At 43.6% G+C, this 20,675-nt stretch overlaps 1 protein-coding gene and 1 long non-coding RNA gene across 4 annotated transcripts in view; both read right to left on the reverse strand.

Moving 5' to 3' along the window:
- Positions 1–2,192: 2,192 nt before the first annotated feature.
- Positions 2,193–11,531, reverse strand: ZNF174 (zinc finger protein 174). Its single transcript, XM_077142027.1, has 4 exons — positions 11,311–11,531; positions 10,201–10,834; positions 8,975–9,191; positions 2,193–5,836 (listed from the first exon to the last, which is right to left on the reverse strand). Exons 2-4 carry the CDS (start codon positions 10,606–10,608, stop codon positions 5,235–5,237), a joined length of 1,227 nt encoding a protein of 408 aa, XP_076998142.1. The 5' UTR covers positions 10,609–10,834; positions 11,311–11,531; the 3' UTR covers positions 2,193–5,234.
- Positions 11,532–19,560: 8,029 nt separating this feature from the next.
- Positions 19,561–20,675, reverse strand: part of LOC143667631 (uncharacterized) — a 33,195-nt gene continuing 32,080 nt past the window's right edge. For 2 of the 3 annotated variants that reach the window (XR_013168123.1, XR_013168124.1), the window contains one exon: positions 19,561–19,834. This is a non-coding gene — a long non-coding RNA (uncharacterized LOC143667631). The remainder of the gene's footprint in view (positions 19,835–20,675) is intronic. The other variant, XR_013168125.1, reaches the window with a different exon arrangement.

Raw genomic sequence — 20,675 nt, forward strand, 5'->3', positions numbered from 1 at the left:
CACTGAATTGTACACTTTAAAAGGGTGAATTTTATGATATGTGAATTAAATCCCCAATAAAAACATAAATAACTTTAGAAGTAAAAAAATGTTGAAATACATATTTTAAAAACTGTAATAAAACGTATTTACATATAATATGTAACATGCAAGAAATAAACATTATCAGAGATGTGAAAACATTTATGCTAACAGCTTGACCTTTTTGTGTGCAGACCTTATAGTAAAGCTGGTTTTGCCTTCTCTGTGCACAGTATCTTGAGAGGAGCTGTTAAAATGGTTAGTATTTGCTCAATACTGTACAACCAAAATAAAAAACAGAACTTGGATGTTAATATAAGAATGAAGTCCCCTAAAAAATAGATAAATAAGAAAATTAAACAACAAAAAAAATATGTCCTGGCTTAGGTTCTGTTTCCTTTCATAGAACCCAACTGCTGGAAGGGAACACAGACTTGCATGGTGTCGATCAACTGGGCACGTGGAAGAGTTTCTGTGGGGTTTTAGGGAGAGGCTAAGGACAGAGTAGACCATCGAAGTGACAGAGAATGGACTTAATCTGCCTTCAGAGGCTCACTTCCTGCTCCCTTCCGCACCTCACCCAGGTGACTCATCCTTTGGGATATAACTAAGTGCCACCAACCCTGCCTCCCACATCAGGATGTCCCCCTGCTCTCTAGAAGCAAACTTCATCAGAGAAGACTTTCTTCCTTGGCTCAGATCTTTTCTTTTCCTGAGGGCACATGTCTGATTTCTTTGCAATGGTCCCTGACAACAGGACCTCAAATTCTGGATCAGAGAGGACTCTGACCATCTCTTCTAGAAGATCCTCTACAATTTGCCCTGAGTCATTCACAGGACCAATGTAGGCTTTTGTAGGTTCCTCTAGACTGGCTCTGCCTTATCAGGTGCCAAACAAGTAACTAGAGACAGGAGATGATTGTGTCACACTTTTGTCCTCAGAAAAGCCATGGCTATGCCTGAGGCACTGCCTCGCCTGTTGTCTGGTTGCCTGCCAAGTTGTAATGTATTTAAAGGTTCCTTCCCCAGGTGGGCTCAAAGGTGTGTTTTCCACCCGCTCCTGGATAGAATCTGCAGTGAGACTTCAGAAGTGGGCTGGTTCTGAGCCATGAGGAGGCGAGTGTAGTGGGACCTGACTGGAGCCAAGAAACAAGATCTGGGAGCAGCAGCAGAATACCTGGTCCCTGTTTCCACTGTCCAGTCCTGGGTCTGGGGCAGCCACAATTCCTGCCCAAGGGACTGGCTCACCTGGCTGCAGAACGTGCACTGCAGGCTTCAGGCTGGGGAGCTTTCCACTATGTTCTTTTTCTTTCTTTTCTTTTTTGAGATATAGTTAACATATCATAAAATTTACCCCTTTAAAGAGTACAATTCAGTGTTTTTTAGTATATTCACAGGGTTATGTGACTATCTCCGTCATCTAATTCCAGAACATTTTCATCACCCCAAAAAGAATCTCTGTTGTATACTTTGGATGACTGTGTGGCATGTGATATATAATCAATATATCACATCAATATATCACAATATATCTCAATTATATATATATATATATATATATATATATATATTTTAAAGAATCTCTGTACTCATTAGAACTCACTCCTCATTCCACTCTCCACTCAGCTCTTGGCAACTGCTACCCTACTTTCTGTCTCCATGGATTTTCCTATTCTGGACACTACATACAGACGGAATCATACAATATGTGACCGTTTTCCCTAGCTTCTTTCACTTAGAAGAATGTTTACAAGATTCATCCATGTAGCATGAATCAGTATTTCATTCATTTTTCTGGCAGAATAGTATGCCACTGTTTGGATATGACACCTTTTGTCTATTCATTCTGATCATCTTGTTCCTGGGGCGTGTGCCCAGGAAATCTTTTAAGTGTTCCCCTTCCAACATGGAACAGTCAAGCTGCCTGGTGGCACACTCTGATGGAGGCCCAAATCGGAAAAGTTTGCCCTAGATTTCTGTTCCTGAAATATCTGTCTTCTCTCAGAGTGACATACCTTCCTAAGGACCTTACTTTTCAGGTTCCTCATCTTTCTCATCCTACCTCTCTCCTCATTTCAGGGCTTCAGTTCAATCAGTAATAAGAACAACCACAAAGCCCTGATTCCCAAGAGGAGTCTTGGTAGTTACAACACGGAGGGAGTAATTTGCAGCCTAATGATGAAGAACACAGACTTTGAAATTACACCCAGCTCAAATTCCAAGGCTGCTGTTTACTAGTTGTGGTGTGTGGTGGTTTAAAGCTGTTATGTACCGCAGAAAAACATGTTCTTAAAATCTAATCCAGGGCAGGCAACAGCGGCTCAGTGGCAGAGTTCTCAACTGCGATGACGGAGACTCAGGTTCAATTCCAGATGCCTGCCCATGTGAAAAAAAAGTCCACTCCTGTGGGTGTGAGCCTATTTATTGTAAGTAGGAGCTTTTGATGAGGCTACTTTAGTTAAGGTATGACCCACCTTGATCAAGATGGGTCTTACTATTATTGGAGTCCTTTAGAAGAGAATGAAATTGAGAAAAAGAGAAAGCCATGGAAGCAAGAAGCTAAAAGCAACCAAAACCACTTTCTACCACTATTTCCTGCTTGAGATAGTGCACCATTCTGCCAAAATTTTTCTCTAAACCAAGAGATCAGCTAGCTGGTCCAGGATGACTAAGAATTGCATTCTGACTGGTTTTTAATTTCCACTTGGAAAAAATGAGGAGGTGAGATTAGATGATCTAAATTCGAGTTTCAGGAACTTAATATTTGGTATAAATACATTTTCTCATTTTTAAGAAACTTAATTGATGTATAATTTACATATCATAAAATTCACCATTTCAATGAATTTAAATAAGTTTATCAAGTGGCATAACCATTACCGTAACCCAGGTTTAGAACACTTTCATCACCCCAAGCATTCTGTCATTCTTAAAGCTACTGGGCTAAGTGAGAAAAGAGAGGGGCAAGAAGTGTCCTAGAGCTTGTCCAGAGTGATGTCCTGATAAATCCCAGAGGGATTTGAACAGTGAATAAAAAAGTATTTGCAAAGCCCCCTTGGAGGAATGGCGAGAAAGGGGAAAATTCAATTTCCCCATGTGGAGAATTCCTAATATTCTCACAAGCAGTGGGGACAATCAAAGCAATAGGCCTAGCCCTCAATCTTGGGGTTTGTTCATATGAAACTTAACCCCGCAAAGGATAAGCTAAGCCTACTTAAAATTAGGCCTAAAAGTCACCCCCAGAGAACCTCTTTTGTTGCTCAGTTGTGGCCTCTCTCTCTCTCTCTCAGTCAACACAACAAACTCACTGCTCTCCCCCTCTCTATGCAGGACATGACTCCCAGGGGTGTGGACCTTTCTGGCAATGTGGGACAGAAATCCTAGAATGAGCTGGGACTCAGCATCAAGGGATTGAGAAAACCTTCTCAACCAAAAGGGGGAAGAGAGAATTGAAACAAAATAAAGTGTCAATGACTGAGAGATTCCAAACAGTGGAGACATTATCCTGGAGGCTATTCTTATGCAGTATAAAGATATCACCTTTTTAGTTAAGGTGTAATGGAAAGGCTGGAAGGGAAGTGCCTGAAAAGGTAGAGCTGCGTTCCAGGAGCCATGTTTCTTGAAGTTGATTATATAGTGATATAGCTTTTGCAGTGTGACTGTGTGATTGTGAAAACCTTGTGTCTGATGCTCCTTTTATCTACCTTATTGACAGATGAGTAAAACATATGGATTAAACTAAAAAAATAATAGGGGGAGCAAATGTTAAAATAAATTTAATAAATTGAAATGCTGGTGATCGGTGAGGGGGAGAGAGAGAAGTATGGTATGTGTGAATTTTTTTCTTTTTTATTTCTTTTTCTGGATTGATGCAATGTTCTAAGAAGTGATCATGGTGATGAATATACAACTATGTGATGATGTTGTGAATTATTGATTATATACCAAGAATGGAATGATCATGTGGAAGAATGTTTGTGTTTGTATGTTGTTACATTTAAAAAGAAAGTCCCCTACAGCTCCTTAGCTGTGTTAAATAAAATAAAATGGCTGCCTGCCTTGGGCATTGCTGGGAATAACCCCTTTTTGAGAAAGAATTTTCCAACAGACAAAAACCACTGACCTCAGGGGCCTTCTAAGAAAATAGAAAACAGCCTATAGATCTACAGTTAAGTATCAGTTAAATACCTGGTGATAAGCCAGTTTCAGTCCAGTGAAGAAAACTTATCAGAATGGACAAGCATACCACACCAATCAATGTACATCTGTTTCCCGATCTGTAAGACCCACCGTATGTAATAAGAAACTTCAAGGTCAGCTAGTCATTGTAAACTCCCACTTGGAAATTCTCTAAGTGTCTTTACAAGCACCTGTGACCACGTGGCTATTGAGACTCCCTCTGACTCCTCAGGTTTGAGTTGTCTCTGCTCACAAAGAGTTTTCCTCTCTCAATAAACCCTTTAATGCTTCAATTTATGGGTGGTTAATTTTTTGACAGCCATCTTTATCTACTACTTGCTTCTCTCTATAGCCTTTCCCTTCTCTTACAGTGGGTTTGGAGTAACAGGTGGGCTTTCTTTTTTTAAATCAAAGGTGTTTGATCTAAAGAGGATCCCTCAAATGTAGTTTTTTGTTTCTGTAAATATACTTTTTAAATATTTGGAAACCCTCCCCTCACACATATACACACATACTCTCACATAATGCAGTCCCTCTGTCACCAACAGCCAGAAATTGCAGAAGGAATACCAATTAACTTATACCTTAAAGTTCTGATGGATCACTCATCTTTATCAAATAAATGTGAGCATCATAAAAATTGTCTGATATGACAGCAAATGCATAAGTACAGATATATAGAATTTACACTTGAACCTATTTCAGAGGCTAAATAAAGCAATGGGAAGAAGATTTAACAATGAAGGGGCATCTGCAGGCACATCTTGTTTCTCTCTTAGCAGTTTCTCCCTGCTCTCTAATGGGAGCTGCTATTCTTGACCCAATGCCCTGACCTACCATCTCTTCACCCTTGACACTGGGCATGGCCTTGTACAGTAAGCCTCTGCAGTCTTGTCACCAGCCAGTGTGCACTAGTTCCTCAGAGACCTCTTCCTTTCCTTGTAAGCCACACAGATGGTCTCTGTGATTTACATGCAAGTAAAGGAAAGGAAAAGTACAAATACTTTCCTTCTGAACATGAAAAACGATCATATTTAGTCTCCATGGTGGAGTCTGTGATGCTGGTGAAGGTTTGAACTCTGGCGAAAGCTTTTCCCACACTGATTGCACTGGTATGGCTTCTCTCCAGTATGGATCCTCTGGTGCAGTTTCAGGGTCGACTGCCTCCCAAAGCAGTTTCCACACTCTCCGCATGTGTATGGTCTCTCTCCTGTGTGGACTCTCTTGTGTCTTTTCAGCTCTGAATTCCATGTGAAGCTTTTCCCACAGTCATCACATTTGTAAGGTTTCTTTGCTGAGCGGGTTGGTGGGTGCCCAAGACGTTCCAAATGACTACTGAAGCTTCTTTTACCTCCTTTGCTTTTCTTCAGCTCCCTCAGTGGGTGGCTTTTCAGGGGGCTGCTGATGTATTCGAGTTCCCTGCAATGTTTCTGGTAGTGAGCAAATGGCTTTTGAGCTTTTGTAGGGCTGACCTGTCTCCTTGACAACCGGGGTTCACTCAGAGTCACCCCTCTAGGTTCAGCACTCTGCAGACCATTCCCTTTTGATCGGCTAGCTGGTGCTGCACATGGTTTTGCTCCTTTGGCCCCTTCTTGTTGTGGATTTTCCTTGTTGTCATTTCTTATTCTGGTAGGCTCTGTAATTAGAAAGAGTTTCATTTTTTGAGGTTTCAAGAATGAACCTCAACAAAAGAGTTATGAAATATACCACATGGCTTCTCAAAGTGTGATTCATCATTTGACTTATGTTACACTCATCAGGCAGCACTTGTTAAGCATGAAAGCTCCACACCACTCCCCAAATTTGCAAGGTCAGAATTTCTATATGAGGACTTAGGAATCTACATAGTTAACAAGCTCCTGAGATGATTCTATTTATATTAAAGTTAGGAACCAAGTTGTCCAACTGACCAACCTTATCTCTACCTTTAGGGAAAAGTTCAGGAAAGGCAGAAAAGGGAAAAGCAAATCCATCAAACTGAATTTTGACTAATGAGTAAAGGAAGGAGGAGAGTTGAAATCTCAAACTGCAAATTTCACTCGAATAGTTCAGTGCTTGAGCTATCTTAACAAAGACCCCTCACATGGGCACTGACTGACAACCACCTTCTCCTTAAAGGACAGTAAGTCCAGTCAGTGACAACAAAGTTGTCAGGAAAGTTGTTTGGAAACTGGAAGATATGTCAGTCATTCATCTTAATTTATAGAAATCCCCCAAGTTTTTACTGACAGGACTAAGGATGAGGATGGAAATGAACTGGAATGGCCTGTGCACAAATTGAGGCTCTAGAGTAGTACTGTCCAGTACTCCCTCCCATTATGTGGAAAATTTTTAGCGTGCGCTGTTCATCCTGTAGCCACTAGCCACATGTGGCTACTGAACACTTGAACTGTAGCTAGTGTGACTAAGGAACTGAATTTTAAATTTTATTTAATTTTAATTTAAATAGCCAACCCATAAATTCATGGGTGACTGAGTTTTGATAAGTGTGCCAAGACAAATCAATGGGGAAAGAGCAGTCCTTTCAACAAATGGTACAGGGATAAATGGATAGCCACATGCAAGAAAATGAATTTTGACCCACTACTTCACACCATACACAAAAATAAAATCAAAATGGATCAAAGACCTAAATGTAAGACCTAAAATCTACAAAACTCTTAGAAGAAAACAGAGGTGTAAATCTTTGTGACCTTGGATTAGGCAACTTTTTTTAGACCTAACATCAAAAGCACAAGCAATCAAAGAAAAATAAATTGGCCTTCATCAAAATTAAAAAAATCTGTGCAAAGGATACTATCAAGAAAATGAAAAGATAATCACAGAATGGGAGAAAAATGTCTGAAAACCATATATCTGTTAAGTATTTAGATCCAGAATATATAAAGAACACTTACAACTCAATTACAAAAAGAAAAACAACCCAATTTAAAAATAGGATGGAGACATGAATAGATATTTCTCCAAATATACATGAAAAGCCAATAAGAACACATGAAAAGATGTTCAATGTCATTAGCTATTAGGGAAATGCATATCAAAACTACAATGAATACCACTTTTTGCCTACAAGGTTGGCTATAATAAAAAAGATGGACAGGGCAAGCCATGGTGGCTCAGCAGACAGAGTTCTTGCCTGCCACGCCAGAGACCTGGGTTCGATTCCCAGTGCCTGCCCATGCAGGAAAAAAAAAAAAAAAAAAAAAGATGGGCAATTACATGTGTTGACAAGGAAGAAATTAGAACCCTCATAAATTGCTAGTGGGAATGTAAATGGTATAGTGGCTTTGGAGAATAGTCTGGCAGTTCTGCAAAAAGTTAAACATAGACTTACCATACAGCCCAGCACTACTAATCCTAGGTATATACCCAAGAGAAATGAAAACATGTGCACACCAAAGCTTGAATACTGATGTTCACAGCAGCATTATTCATGACAGACAAACAGTAGAAACTGAGGAGACCATCAACTGGAGAATGGATAAGCAAAATGTGATATAGCCTTACAATGGTATATTATTTGGCAAGAAAATCATGGATGAACCTTGAAAACATGATGTACGTGAAAGAAGCAGTACGCAAATGGCCATATATTGTATAATCCCATTTATATGAAATGTCCAGAAAAGGGAAATCCAGAGAGGCAGAAAGTAGATTAGTGGTTGCCAGAGGCTGGGGGTAAGAGGGAATGGGAAGTGACTCCTAATGGGTATAGGGTTTCTTTTAGGGATGACAGAAATGTTCTGGAACTACATAGTGGTAATGATTACACAACTCTGTGAAGACAGTAAAATCCACTAGTACAACAATTATATCTCAATTAAAAAAACTAAATAGCTACATGTAACTAGTGGCTACTGTACTGGACGACATATCTGCAGAGAAAGGCATTGTTGGATCTTAGAGATGGGGAACATGGTAACCCACCCCTTAGGGATTAAATAAAAGGAGACAGTGTCAGGCACACACATCCAGCTGCCTCAACAGGGCCATGAAGGTGACAGGTTATGGGGCAGGGGCCTCAGACAGGGTCCTAATTTCTACTGGATGCCCAGGCCTTCTCCTTTTCCTGAGTTCTGAGAATAATCAAACCAACATTTTTCACTGAATGCAGCATATCATAAGGAAATAAAGCTCTAATCTCTTTACAACCCTTTTCTCTAACCTGCTGACCAGACCCCATATTCACATCACCAAAACTGACCAAATGGGTACTTTCATTCATTCTTAGGGATCACAGGATTGTGCAGAATGGGGCCAGCTATTATATTCCCATCATACCAGAGACAGGCAAGTAGGCACAGGGGATTTAAAGTACAAACAATGCCATGGGGGAAGGCTGGGGAGGAGGTAGAAAATAATATGGAAAGGGGCTTCTTCTCTAACAAGTAGAATATTCTTTAGGCCCTTTTTAAATATGGCACCATTTTAAGTGATGAACTCAGGCATGGCCTGGATAGAAATTCATCAGTGATTTTAGTGGTCATATCTGAATCTGTCTTCATTACAAGAATCTCTGAAAGGGACAAAAAAATGGGCAACAGAATCCTTGCGTCCTGGATTGTCACATATTCATTAACAGAAAATGCTGAAAACATACTCCTTATTTATATTCTCATTACCATTCTAATTAGTGAATTTTTTAGAGAATATACATCTATTATTATATACATTAAAAAAATACCTATTTGTGTTATACTTAGATGCTTAGATGGACATAAAGGGCTGATGAAAGAGAGAGAAGAGTTAGGGAGAAAAGGGGTAGAGTGTTTACCTGTCTCAGTCAATTTGGTGGTTGGTTCTTGGAGGAGCTGGAATCGTTCCTTATGATGGTGGCTCAGCTGGTCCTCAGAACCTGCCTGGCTTTCCGGTGAGCTCTCTCTGGGATACCTCTTAGGGATTTGCAGTTGAAAGTCTGGCAGTTCCTGTTCTCCAAGTTGAGATCCAGTTTTCTCCAAGAGTACCTTCTGCCCCTGCATACAAACAGCCACCTAGGAACAAACCCCATCAAGTCCATTAAAGCTCAAGGACTGGCTGAGCTTTATATCCCCTTGCTCTAAAATGGCCCCTTTCACTTGGGAACTTCTGATGACTGCCTGGAGAGCAACTTGGAAAGAGACCACTGTCTGCCCCAAAGCAAGTGAAGGCAAGGAAGTCCTTTCAAATCAGTAAATACTTCTGTGTGGCTGCTCTTCAAGCTTGAGCCTTTCTCAATGCCTGGAGTCATAAGAGGAGAACTGGCATAAATATCAGGGTCAGTCAAGATATTGGTCCATTGGATTTCCAATCTCTGCCCCACCACCTTCCCTACTTCTGCTGGAAATAGCTCTGTAGGACTGAAAAACAATAGGGTGAGGGGACCAATAAAAACAATTGTTCTGGAATAAATTGTTCTGCCAAAGTCTGTCCAAGTAAGGAGATCTAAGCAGTAGTAGGGTTCCAGAAGACTGTCTCACCTCATTCTCTAACCACTCCCCTTTTTAGAACCACAAAGTTGTATGCTTCCTGCCTGGGCCCTAACTTGGGGAATGAAAATAGGCAGGAATGGCAATGCTGGGCAACCGAGCTGTTAACTTCCTGATTCAAAGGCACAAAGCTATATACCTCACTGGAACAAAGTTCAATCAATGAAGTTCCCTCATAGTCCAATTCCAACCCAACAGGATGATCTTACCGTCTAAGAATCCTAATTAGAAGAAAACTTCAAGAGGAATGGGGTCGGTGGGAGTGGAAAGGGAGATCTGACAGCAGATTCAAGAACCTTAAAACTTCTTCTGGGGACATGAGGCCCTTCATGGAATGGCAAGAACCTGGATCCAATACTAACTCACTAAAGTGCCAGTAGCTGGGTTGACTGGAAACCTGTCCCTACTCCCTGAGGCCAGAATCAACTTTAGAAGCCATCCAGTTCATTTCTGGACTCTGACTACTGAGAGATCCAGAGATCAAATACCACCGATGAAAAAGAGATCCTGGGGGACCGGCAGGGACCCTCCTTACCCATTGCTTTGGTCTCTTGGATGCTCTATGGAAATCTTCCACCAGGGCCACGATCTCCTTGCTGCTCGTTGGACACCGTTTCCTCGCCTGAGCCTGGATCTCCGTGGGCAAGATTGTCAGAAACTGCTCCAGTACTAGCAGTTCCAGGATCTGCTCTTTGGTGTGCTGCTCGGGCTGCAGCCACTGATGGCAGAGCTGTCGTAGGCGGCAGAGCGCCTCCTCGGGTCCAGATACCTCATGATAACAAAACCGTCTAAAGCGCTGGCGGGAAAGCTCAGGATCGGGGCAGGTTTTTTGCACTGTGGGCCCCTGCCCCTCCTCTAGCTTTGTTATGATGTGTCTCTCTTGTCTGGGGGAGGTCAGAGTGTGGGACTGCAAGCTCAAAGTTATCTCCATTTTAGCCGCCATTTTGGAGCTCGAGAGACTTCTCTGTCCTTGTAAACAGTTCAAACTTCTGGGGTCATGAGTCTGGGGAAGCCTTCCCGAATGCTAAAATGATCTAGAAAAGAAGCTCCTCTGAGAATGCCGAGAGCGCCCAGTTAGAGGGCCGGGTGCACAAACAGGGCCTTCTCATTTCCTAGCCTTCACAAGACAGCACACCCCCGCAGTCCTTCCAGCAGTTTCTTGAGACTGTCTTAAAAGAGAGAAAAACCATAACATCCTAAAAGGTAACTGGGGTAAATACTGCTTTTATTTCAGTCTCAGAGGAAATGAGCAATATGGTCTACCGGGCTGACAGAGATGCCTCGGAAAAGTTCACGTCGTCACAGAGATGGCTTGCACCAACTCTCCCGCCTCCTGGCTTAAACCGACCTCGAGCATCTGGCTGGCAGCTAAAGGGTAGAAAGAACTAAGACAGGCAGCGGCGCGAGCCGGTGTTTGTGAGTTGGCTATAAGGCTCAAGGAGGTGCGGTGGTTGCCACCTCCGAGGCTCCGCAGGCCCGGCGGCTCCGGCCTCCAAGGGCGCCCCGCTCCGGCTCCGCTCCCCAGAGGGCCCCGGACTAGGCTCAATAGAGGGAACCCGGCACAAGGCTCAGTTGCGTGGCCGGGTCCGAGCTCGGGCCGTTCGCGGGACACCTGGCACCCGGAGTTCACCTGCCACAGACTCACCTCTCAGGGAACTGGGGACCCGGAACCCAGGAGCAAAGGCTGGGGGCGGAGCCGAAGCCGCTAGTCGCAGAGACCCCACAAGGCGCCTGGGAACCACCCGGAGGGCCCGCCTCCTCTCCAGAGGGATTGGGTCTTCAAGGGGATTTCTGTCGGCTATTGGCTTCTACATCTGTCAGTGCCGGCGAGAACAGCGCCCAGCCGTCGCAGTGCACCCCGGGAGTTGTAGTCCGGTGAGCCGCTGGCGTCGCGGACTTCCGGCCAGCGGTTGAGGGAGTTTGGAGAGGCCTGATAGGGTTACGTCCGCTGGGTGCTCGGCTTGGTCGCAGCCGGTAGGGTTCCTGGCTCAGTGCCTCTGGCCCCTCCGAGGCCTGTCAGAGGAGGTAGGGTCAGGTCGGGGTGGTGTCTTGGTGGCGCATCCGCCTCCCGCTGCTCTCCCCTCGCCACCCGGAGCCGGCCCAGGCCGGGTCCCACTCCCCGACCCTGAAGTCGGCACTCGGACTCACCCCTGCCGGTGACCCTGCGCGTCTCATTCCAACCTGAGGGTTGTTTTTATCAGCCACCATATCCCGAGTGCCTGACCCTAGCGCGGAATGCATTGTAGGTTCCCAGTAAATACTTGCGAGTGAGAAATAAATCGGCCCACTTCTCCATCCCTATTCTGCGTTCCTCTGAGCATTTGGACTCCCCGCTAGAATGAAACAAATTTCCAACAGACTAGTATTTGGGGGGGGTGTATGCTAACATACACAGTACGACAGTTCCCATTTTAACCACGTTCAAGTATACAATTCAGTGGAAGACTAGTTTTGTGTGTGGTTTTTGTGTGTGTTTGTTTTGTTTTAAATTTTAACCACGGGTAGGATGTAAGGGAAAAAGGAGCCCAGGCTCTGCCTTCCGCATGAAATTAGGATAGCATTTATTAAATAACATCTTTAATGAGATAAGTTACAGGTTCTAATTGTAGTTTTGCTGCCTAGGAGTTACAGTCTGTGATGTTAGGCAAGACAACTGCTTTGTTACAGTTTCTTTGTCTGCGGTTAAAAAGGGCTGCTAACAATAATACCTTTGATTTCTGCATCTCTAGTCCTTCACTGTTGTTCAGAAATGTAAAGAGAATATAAGGGAAAGCACTTAAAATTTTTTGGAAGAAAAGCAACTTGAATCCATTTTAATGTTGTCTAGCATTTAAAGAGAATACTGTCTTGCCCATTAGGATTGTATTTGTTTTCATCTCTTTCTGTTTTGAGTAATAGAGACCCAACTCAAGCTAATTAAAGATATGGCTTACATAAACTGGCATCAGGGATCCACAGATGTCGAGGCTCCCTGTGCAATCAGGCCCCTTTTCACAGAGAAGGATTGGAACGGAGAGAGTGGGATGTAGTTTCAGAAGGAGAGAGTGGGATGTAGTTTCAGAAGGCTCCAATCATACATCCTCCTAATTTAGGACTTCTCAGAAATCCAAAACTTCTCCTGCCCCCTCTGTATGTAAAATCTCAAGAGAAGAATTCTGATAGGCCCAGTTTATGTCATGTGTCCACTCCTGGGGAGGAGGGAAGGTATTGTAATTAATAGCTCCATGTGAGCCAGGGAAATAGAGGAGGAACTCTTTTTACAAAGGAAGAGGTTACTGCTATGAGAAGTAGGGAAGAAATGCTGAAAAATAAAACATGTATAACAAACTGAACAATCATGTAGTGTCCCCGTTGTGCATTTGTTTGTTGCAAGAATGGGGAAGGTTTGTAACATCAGGGGGTTGTAATAGTGAGGAAGTTGTTAATTGAGAGGCATATAGATACATTTCCTTTACAGAAAGTGGCAATTGGGAATGGGGGCACAGACTTCTTGAGAGAAGGTGAGGGCAGGGAAAAGACCGAGAGAAGGGACAGCTGGGCTACATTGTGAGGGATAGTCTGGGTAGTCTGTTAGCAGATACAGAAATTTGGCTTGGGAGAAAACTGCATTATCAAAAATATCTTTTGATACTTCTGCTTTGGATCCTTGTTTTGGATTTGTAGAAGGAGAAAGGAAGGGACTAGAAAGTAAATCACAAGAATCAGAATGAAGGTTGTAAAGGATAGCTTTATGCTGTCTTCTTCCATCTTCAGCCTTCTTCCAAACTGCACCTTTTTTTCAACATCCCTGAGTGATCTATGACATTCTCAGGTCCCTTTGATTTCAGAAAGACACCCCTTTCACTGGTATCCAGAAGGACTTGGCTTTCCAGTGGAATCTAATCCCCAGGGTAAAGTGGCAACCGGAATGAGACAGTCTGTTGAGGAATATCATGGCTGCAGCAAGGGATCCCCAGGCACACCCATCCCCAAGCAAGGACTCCTCACAGGGACAGAAACCAGCTCTTCATGGCAACAACCCTAACTCTGAGGCCTTCTGCCAGTGCTTCAGGCAGTTCTGCTACCAGGAAGTAGCTGGACCTCAGGAAGCTTTTAGCAAACTCTGGAAAACTCTGTTGTCAGTGGTTGAGGCCTAAGACACATGCAAAAGAGCATATCTTGGAGCTGCTGGTTTTGGAGCAATGTCTGACCATCTTGCCAGAGTAGATCCAGACCTGGGTGAGGGAGCAGTGTCCAGGAAATGACAAGGAAGCTGTGGCTCTGGTTGAGGATGTGCAGAGAGCACCTGTGCAACTGAAGCAACCCGTGAGAAAAGGAAGTCAGAAATTTTGTGGTTTGAGGTATAAAGAAGTTGGGGTAAGGAGCACAGAAAACAAGTTGCTGGAGAGGCACTCAGTTGAGAAATGTACAGTAGCCTCTTCTGCCCCCCAGAAAGTACAGACTATCTTGGGTTGATCCTGTCCCCTGATTGTATGGGAAGAATTTCTCATTTGCTAAAATAACTTTTAGATATTCATATATCCAATAAATGTTTACAGTCCCTAATTAGAGTGTAAAAACACTTAGAAAGAAAAGTTCTTCAAAACGAGGCCAAGGAAAAGACAACTATCCTTTCCATAGGGGATCAGGAATATTAGAGAGGTTGGTAAATTAAAATTCAATCTCTCCGACTAGGACTGTTCCTTGAGAGCAGAGTGCCATGGGTTCTAATGGGTCCTTGCTGCCTGGGTGCAGTGGTTGTCCTGGGATGGAGGTGTGTTTCACAAAATGCTCTCCTGTAGAGATAGGGAGTATCACTGAGATCCGATCAGGGTAACTGTCTTGCGTGTTTGGGGAGAATGGAGGCCTGAAAGGCACAGGTGAAGTGAAAATAACGTGAGGTCTTTGGTGTGGGAGTTGGGTAGGAAGAGGGCAACTGAAATCCATATCAGAAATCTGGGAGAGACAGAGTGGTGGAGGAGTGTTGGTCAGAGGATGCTCTTCGGCCCTAATGGGTCTTTGGGGAGAGCGGGAAGAACCTCTCTGGGTGTCCTGAGTCTGCACCCACCTGGAATGGAAGGAGCCAGGCAGTGGAGGTGCTCATGTTTCAGTAAGGATGAGGGATGTACATGTGTTGTGAGGAGGAAGAGTTAGGAAGGAAATGTGGATCCAATTTCAAAGGATTGAGTATTGAGTTATTTTGATCTAATTTGGAGAGGGGAAGGGCAGCATGGTGGTGATACAATGAGAAGTTGAGGAGGAAGTTAATTTAAAACCTATAAGTGAGATTTAAAACCTGGCTCCTTCCATTCCAGCTGGGTGCAGATTCAGAGGGAGGTTCTTCCTGCTCTCCCCAAAGACCCATTAGGGCTGAAGAGCATCCTCTAACCCACACTCCTCCACCGCTCTGTCTCTCCCAGATTTCTGATTTGGATTTCAGTTGCCCTCTTCCTACCCAATCTCCCACACCAAAGCCCTCAGTAGCACATGTATGGATTTAGGGTTTAGGGAGATGGAGAAAGGAAAGGGATCCCTGTATGCTGATGGCCATTCTAATCCCAATCCCCCTTGCTATTTTTCTGTGTTGATGGAGCTCTACTCCCTATTTTTTTTTCTTATCCCATGTAGGAGCCAAGGGTTAAAACAAGACCTGCAGGTTTTGTTGGGAGCAGCTGGCCTCAGGATGGCGGCAGTAAACTGTGGAGATTGTTATGTAGAGCAGTCTGGGAGGAAGAGAATGTTAAGTACGAAGGAAGAACACTGAAAGATAAGAACTCTGTTCCCTCAGGAAATGCATGCATGCCTATTGTCATCCTGTGGTATATAACCAGGATCTGGTTAAGAATAAAATTGTCTGAAGTCTGTCTGAAGTAAACTCAAGCTTCAGACCCCCTGAACCCGTCTGTGTCTTTCTTTCTTTCTTCCTTTCTTTTTTTTCTCATCATTCCTTAATATCCTTCGAGCTCTGTTTCAATAGGAAGCAACAATCCCACACCATTTTAGAGCGAAAGTTTAATATGAATGACAATAGTACATGAATGCAAGGGATAGAGCAGTTATTTGAAACCTATCATGAAAGTGAAGGGGAGAGCAAGAAGAGGGGATGAGAAGTAGTCATGGAGGTGGATATGACATCTCAGGACCCCAGTTGCCTTTTAGTACCTCTCCTTGGTCACTTTAAGGAAAAGTTATAGGGGTAGGACTTAAAGAATGAAGAGGGCTATGACAAGCTGATTTCAAATGCCTACCATTTGTCAAGGGGATAGTACAGATAGTAAGACATCATGGTCCCTGGCCTGCCGGAGCCTACATTTCATGGGGGAAACAATAAGCAAATCAATCAAGATCTTTTTAGGTAAGTGCTCCAAAGGAGATGAGCAGGGTGATCTGATAGAGAATAATGACCACGGCGGGGTGGGGGTGGGGGGGAGGGCTTCAGGCAAGGCCTGTCTGAGGAGGTGACATCTGAGCTGAGGCATGAAGGAGGAGCAGGAACCAGTCATGCCAGGATCTCAGAGAAGAGCATCTAGGCAGAGGCACAGCACACACCATGAGCTTAAGGTGGGAAAGGACTTGGTGTGTTTGAGAGAGGGGCAGGCTGTGTGGCTACAGCACAGTATCCAGGTAGAACCATGGTTGAGGGAGGGTGAAAGAGGACAGCAGGGCTAAGTCATGCTGGGCCTTTTAGGCTGCTAAGAGGAACCTGGATTTATTCTCTGTGTAGTGGGAGACCACTGAAGAGTGTTCCCAGGGAGGGATGTAATCTTACATTTTAAAAAGATCACCCTGGTTCCTGTACAGAGAGAATGTACTGGAGAGTACAGCAACAGAGAGAGGGCAGGGTGGCCAATTAGGAGATGATTCCAGCAGCCTAGAAAGACTTGGTCCAAACTGGAAACTGTGTGGTTGAAGAGCTTAGGACATGTTCAAGGTATCTTTTGAAGGACTTGGTGGTGCACTGGATTTGGGGGGAGAGGAAATAGCAGAAGTGCTAGATCACAGGGCAGATGTTCTACTTCCAGCAAATGTATCCACACTCTGGCAAGCTCTGTGTCAGATGCTTTCATAGAAATAAGTGATCTTATTTAATAATTTCAAAGACAGACCAAAATCTATCAATTTTTATTTTCTTACAGTAGCAATATAGTGGCTCTGAGAATATTTTTTTCTGCCTGTCTTAGGGCTGGTAAAGCCCAGATTAGGTAGGAATTTGTAGTGACAGATGATGGGGTCTGTTCCCAGATCCCTGATTCTGGAAAGGGTTTGCAAGTGCTCAGTGAGAAGATGGCCCCCTTGGGAGCAGCCAGAGAATCACTGATCTTCCAGCTGAGAGCAGAGGAGCGGACTTCAGAGGGCTTGCTGAGCTTACACCAAAGACCCCATGAACAGCCAGGATGGCAGCAGAAGCCTCTGCCCTCCCCTGCAGCAGGTGAGGAGCCATCATCCATTGGAAACAAATGTCTGGACCTGAGTCAGAGCCTTGGCAGTAGATTAAATGACTTTGAAATATATTCCCAAACAATTCCAAATTTCAATTGGGGGTCATAACACTTAAAAGCAGGGTGGTGCTCTTTATGTGTGATCCTAATTCTTTTATTACAACTTAATTCTGTTATACTTAATCAGGTCTCATTCTTTTTGAATAGAAGTTTATCCTTATCTTCTGCATGGTAGTATTGTATATACCTGAAGACATTAAACCACTTCCACGTCCAGCTTAATCTTTTCCAGAATATATTTCTCCTATTATTCATGCCTTCTTCCAAGACCTGCAAATCCCAGGCCTCCTTTCCATGAAGAGATTTTGCTGGATACATTTCTAGGTAACCTTTAAGGCCACTGTTGCCTTTTCCACTTAATTGAAAACTGCCATTCCAGGTTGTCAAGTAGTTTTTAAAAGCCAGCTCATTTTTATGTAATTCAAATCCTAGAGGAAAACATTGTGTCTCAGTGGTGTTTAAATTGGCAAGCTTCTATTGATAAAATAGAAATTTGCTATGAGGGTTTTTTGCTTCAGTACTTTTTAAGTGAAGTAAATGCTCTATCAATACCTATATAAAATTCCTACTTAGCAATTATTTACTGTTAATCCCTGGAAATACCTCTGTTCTCTAGGATTCCAGAGGAGTCGGGCAGCAGGGATCTGTGAGCAAAGGGAGGCAGGGCTCACTGTGTTTTGGGTTCTGTGATCCCTCTACATGCCATGCATAGGCTATACTCCTAGAGCTAGAATGTGGTGACTTTCCCAGGGGCCACATCCCTCTGAAATTCCTTTGAAGTTCTGTTAATAAGTCATAAAAATGAATCATTTCTTTGTAGAATTCTTGAAAGTGAGGACTTGAGATAGGCCATATTACTTGTGAAAAATAAAAGGTTTGGGTTACTGTGGTATTTTTAAGAGTACTGAGGTTATCTTCGGGTCAGGGGTCTATGAGATGTTCCCCCTCTGTTAATCTTAACATTTTTTTTTCTTTAATGTGCACATAACTCTATGCTAAGAAGAATCAGGTGAAAGGAACTTATTGTCAAGGAAAGTGAGGCCACACCCTGGAGCCCTGTGCCTTTAAGGAATGGATGGAAGCTCTACTGGCCTCACAGGGGTCCACCAGTTCTCCCAGGAGCTGGGCAGACAGGGCTGCGGAGGCCACAGGGCCAGGCCAGGGCCTATGGAAGTGGAAAGAGATGGGGAATGAGCCCCTACTAGACACACTAGAGAAATCAGACAACTACAGCAGTGACAGCAAGCAGCCAGTCCAGAAAACTGGGAGCCCAGCGCCTACAGCCTGCTCCAAAGACAGCTGGGTAAGAGGCCCCAGATGTGTGCCCTATGTCTCTTGCCCTCCACATTTCTGCTCTTAACCCCTCTGGCACTGATTACTTGTACGTAAACCACTCCCTGACACTACGCCTTGTTTTCTAGCTCAAAATTGAATACAGTTTCTGTTCCCTCACTGTTAGTGATAATAGCTATAGTGGATACCCAATGTAATGCCATTCATTTTGCCATGTGTGCGTTACATAGAGAGAAAAGTAGAACCTAAACCCTTGTTATCTGTACCCAGGTTACTCAGGGAATTTTCTTTTGAGTTGTGAAATATGAAAGTCAAGGCAGGTATGTTTCTATCACCAAACTAGTGAATTATTGGAGTAGGTGCTATATCTAGATTTTGTTAATCGAACACAACAAAATGAAGGTGATGTAACCCTGGGGAATGAGGAATGCATACTGTATGGAAGGTGGGTGATGTCTGAGACAGGTGCCACTGTATGAATTCAAAAGGTTATTGTTTTAGTTTGCCAGGCTGCTGTGACAAATACCACAGAATGAGTTGGCATAAACACCAAGGATTTATTAGCACATGGTTGCAGAGCCTTGGAGTCCAAACTCAAGGTGTCAGTAAGGCAATGCTTTCTCCCTGGAGTCTGTAGCACTCTGGCACTGGCTTGCCATGATCTGTGGGGTTCCTTAGCTTGCATCTCTGCCTCTTGTCTCATGGTGATCTTTCCCTCCTTGTATCTGCTCTTGTAGTTTCTGTTGACTTCTGACTTCTGTGTGACCTTCCCTGAATCCTGGCTTCTGGTTTCTTCTCTTTATAAGGTCTTCAGTAATATGGATTAAAATACACCCTGATTCAAGTGGCCACACCTTAACTAAAAATAACATCTTCAAATTTATAATGGGTTCACATCCAGAGGGATGTAGATTAAGATTCAGAACATGTCTGTTGTTGGGGTATTTGATTCAATCTATAACAGTTTTCCTAACTCCAGGATCAGTTATATCCAGTTGGCCACAGCAGGGAATTGATCTGTGTCAATGATGAGTACATTCCTCAGAACACCTGCAAATTACTGCCATATCCCCAAGCAATCAGTTACCTATTGCTGCACAAGAAACTACCCCCAAACAGTGATTTGAAACAATAGTTTATTCATTCTACAAATTAATTGGGTAGTTCTTCTGCTTCTCTTGATGTTGGCTGAGATGTTGGGAAGATCCAGAATGGCTTCCTCACATGGTTGGCCACTGATTTTGGCTGCCAGCTTGGAGCTCAGCTGGGTCTGATGGCCTGGGGCCTTTGTTCTCTTCTACATGGGCATCTCCATGTGGCGGCCTGTACTTCCTCACAGTATAGTTTCAAGAGAGAGCATTCCAGAGCAGCATTCCAGAAGTGCCCCTAGAGGAGAAACTCCAATATACAAGTGCTTATTAAGCCTTTGCTTACACTGTGTTTGCTAATGTCCCACTGGCCAAAGTTAGTCATGTGGCCAAGCCCTAAAAGGGAGGCGACTATACAAGGGAAGTGTGATTCATAGGGACCAAATTACAGTTGGACCACAGTGGCTTCTTGTTTCTAATCAATGAAACTGCCCCTGCCTCACTCTTATAAGTATTGCCTTCCTTCTGAGTGAATAATTTTCACCTGTTCAATTCACTGAACCCCCCCCCCAACTCCATCCTTTACCAAGCAGTTCCCATTTCCTGGCTTCAGCATTGTGCCCTTTCATGCCTTCTTTTCAGGCTGCTCCTGCACCTTACCTTTGGCCAGTTCCAGGGAAAGCATGGAAATGTACCCTTTTGAAAATTTTATATTACTAAATATCTGTGGTTAATACCATGAGATAAGACAGTCCCTTGGAAACCCTATAATTTTAATTTCCACATACCCAGCATGCTGTTGGGCTTACTGAATAGGATTTGTATCCCCCCACCCCCCACTTTCAGCCCCCTGCAAACAAGTTGGGATCTTTTAGAATTAGGGATGGAAACTGAGATAGAAAATGTGGGAGGACAGGTCATTCTTTCAAGAAATATTTCTTTAACGCCTTCTATGTTTCAGACATAATTCTAGGTTCTTAGGGATATAACAGTGAACAAAATAGACAAAGACCCCTGCCCAGAGGGAAGACACAGACAATAAGCACAATAAATAAGTAAAGAAGGTGGTAGGTGCTATGGGATCAAAGAGCAACACGGAATAAGAGTGACTGGAGTATCAGGGGCAAGAAGGGTCTTGCACTTTAATTTGG

Source organism: Tamandua tetradactyla, chromosome 23 (genome assembly GCF_023851605.1).
Source record: "Tamandua tetradactyla isolate mTamTet1 chromosome 23, mTamTet1.pri, whole genome shotgun sequence".
Classification (NCBI taxonomy): Eukaryota; Metazoa; Chordata; class Mammalia; order Pilosa; family Myrmecophagidae; genus Tamandua; species Tamandua tetradactyla.

Bases quoted from the DNA above. Each gene is read 5' to 3' on its own strand.
- ZNF174 (XM_077142027.1), bottom strand. From the start codon at position 10,608: ATGGCGGCTAAAATGGAGATAACTTTGAGCTTGCAGTCCCACACTCTG. The intron at 9,192-10,200 runs GTAAGGAGGGTC...GTTTGTTCCTAG, and splicing joins CCAAGAGACCAAAGCAATGG to GTGGCTGTTTGTATGCAGGG. The intron at 5,837-8,974 runs GTAAACACTCTA...TTCTAATTACAG, and splicing joins CACCAAATTGACTGAGACAG to AGCCTACCAGAATAAGAAAT.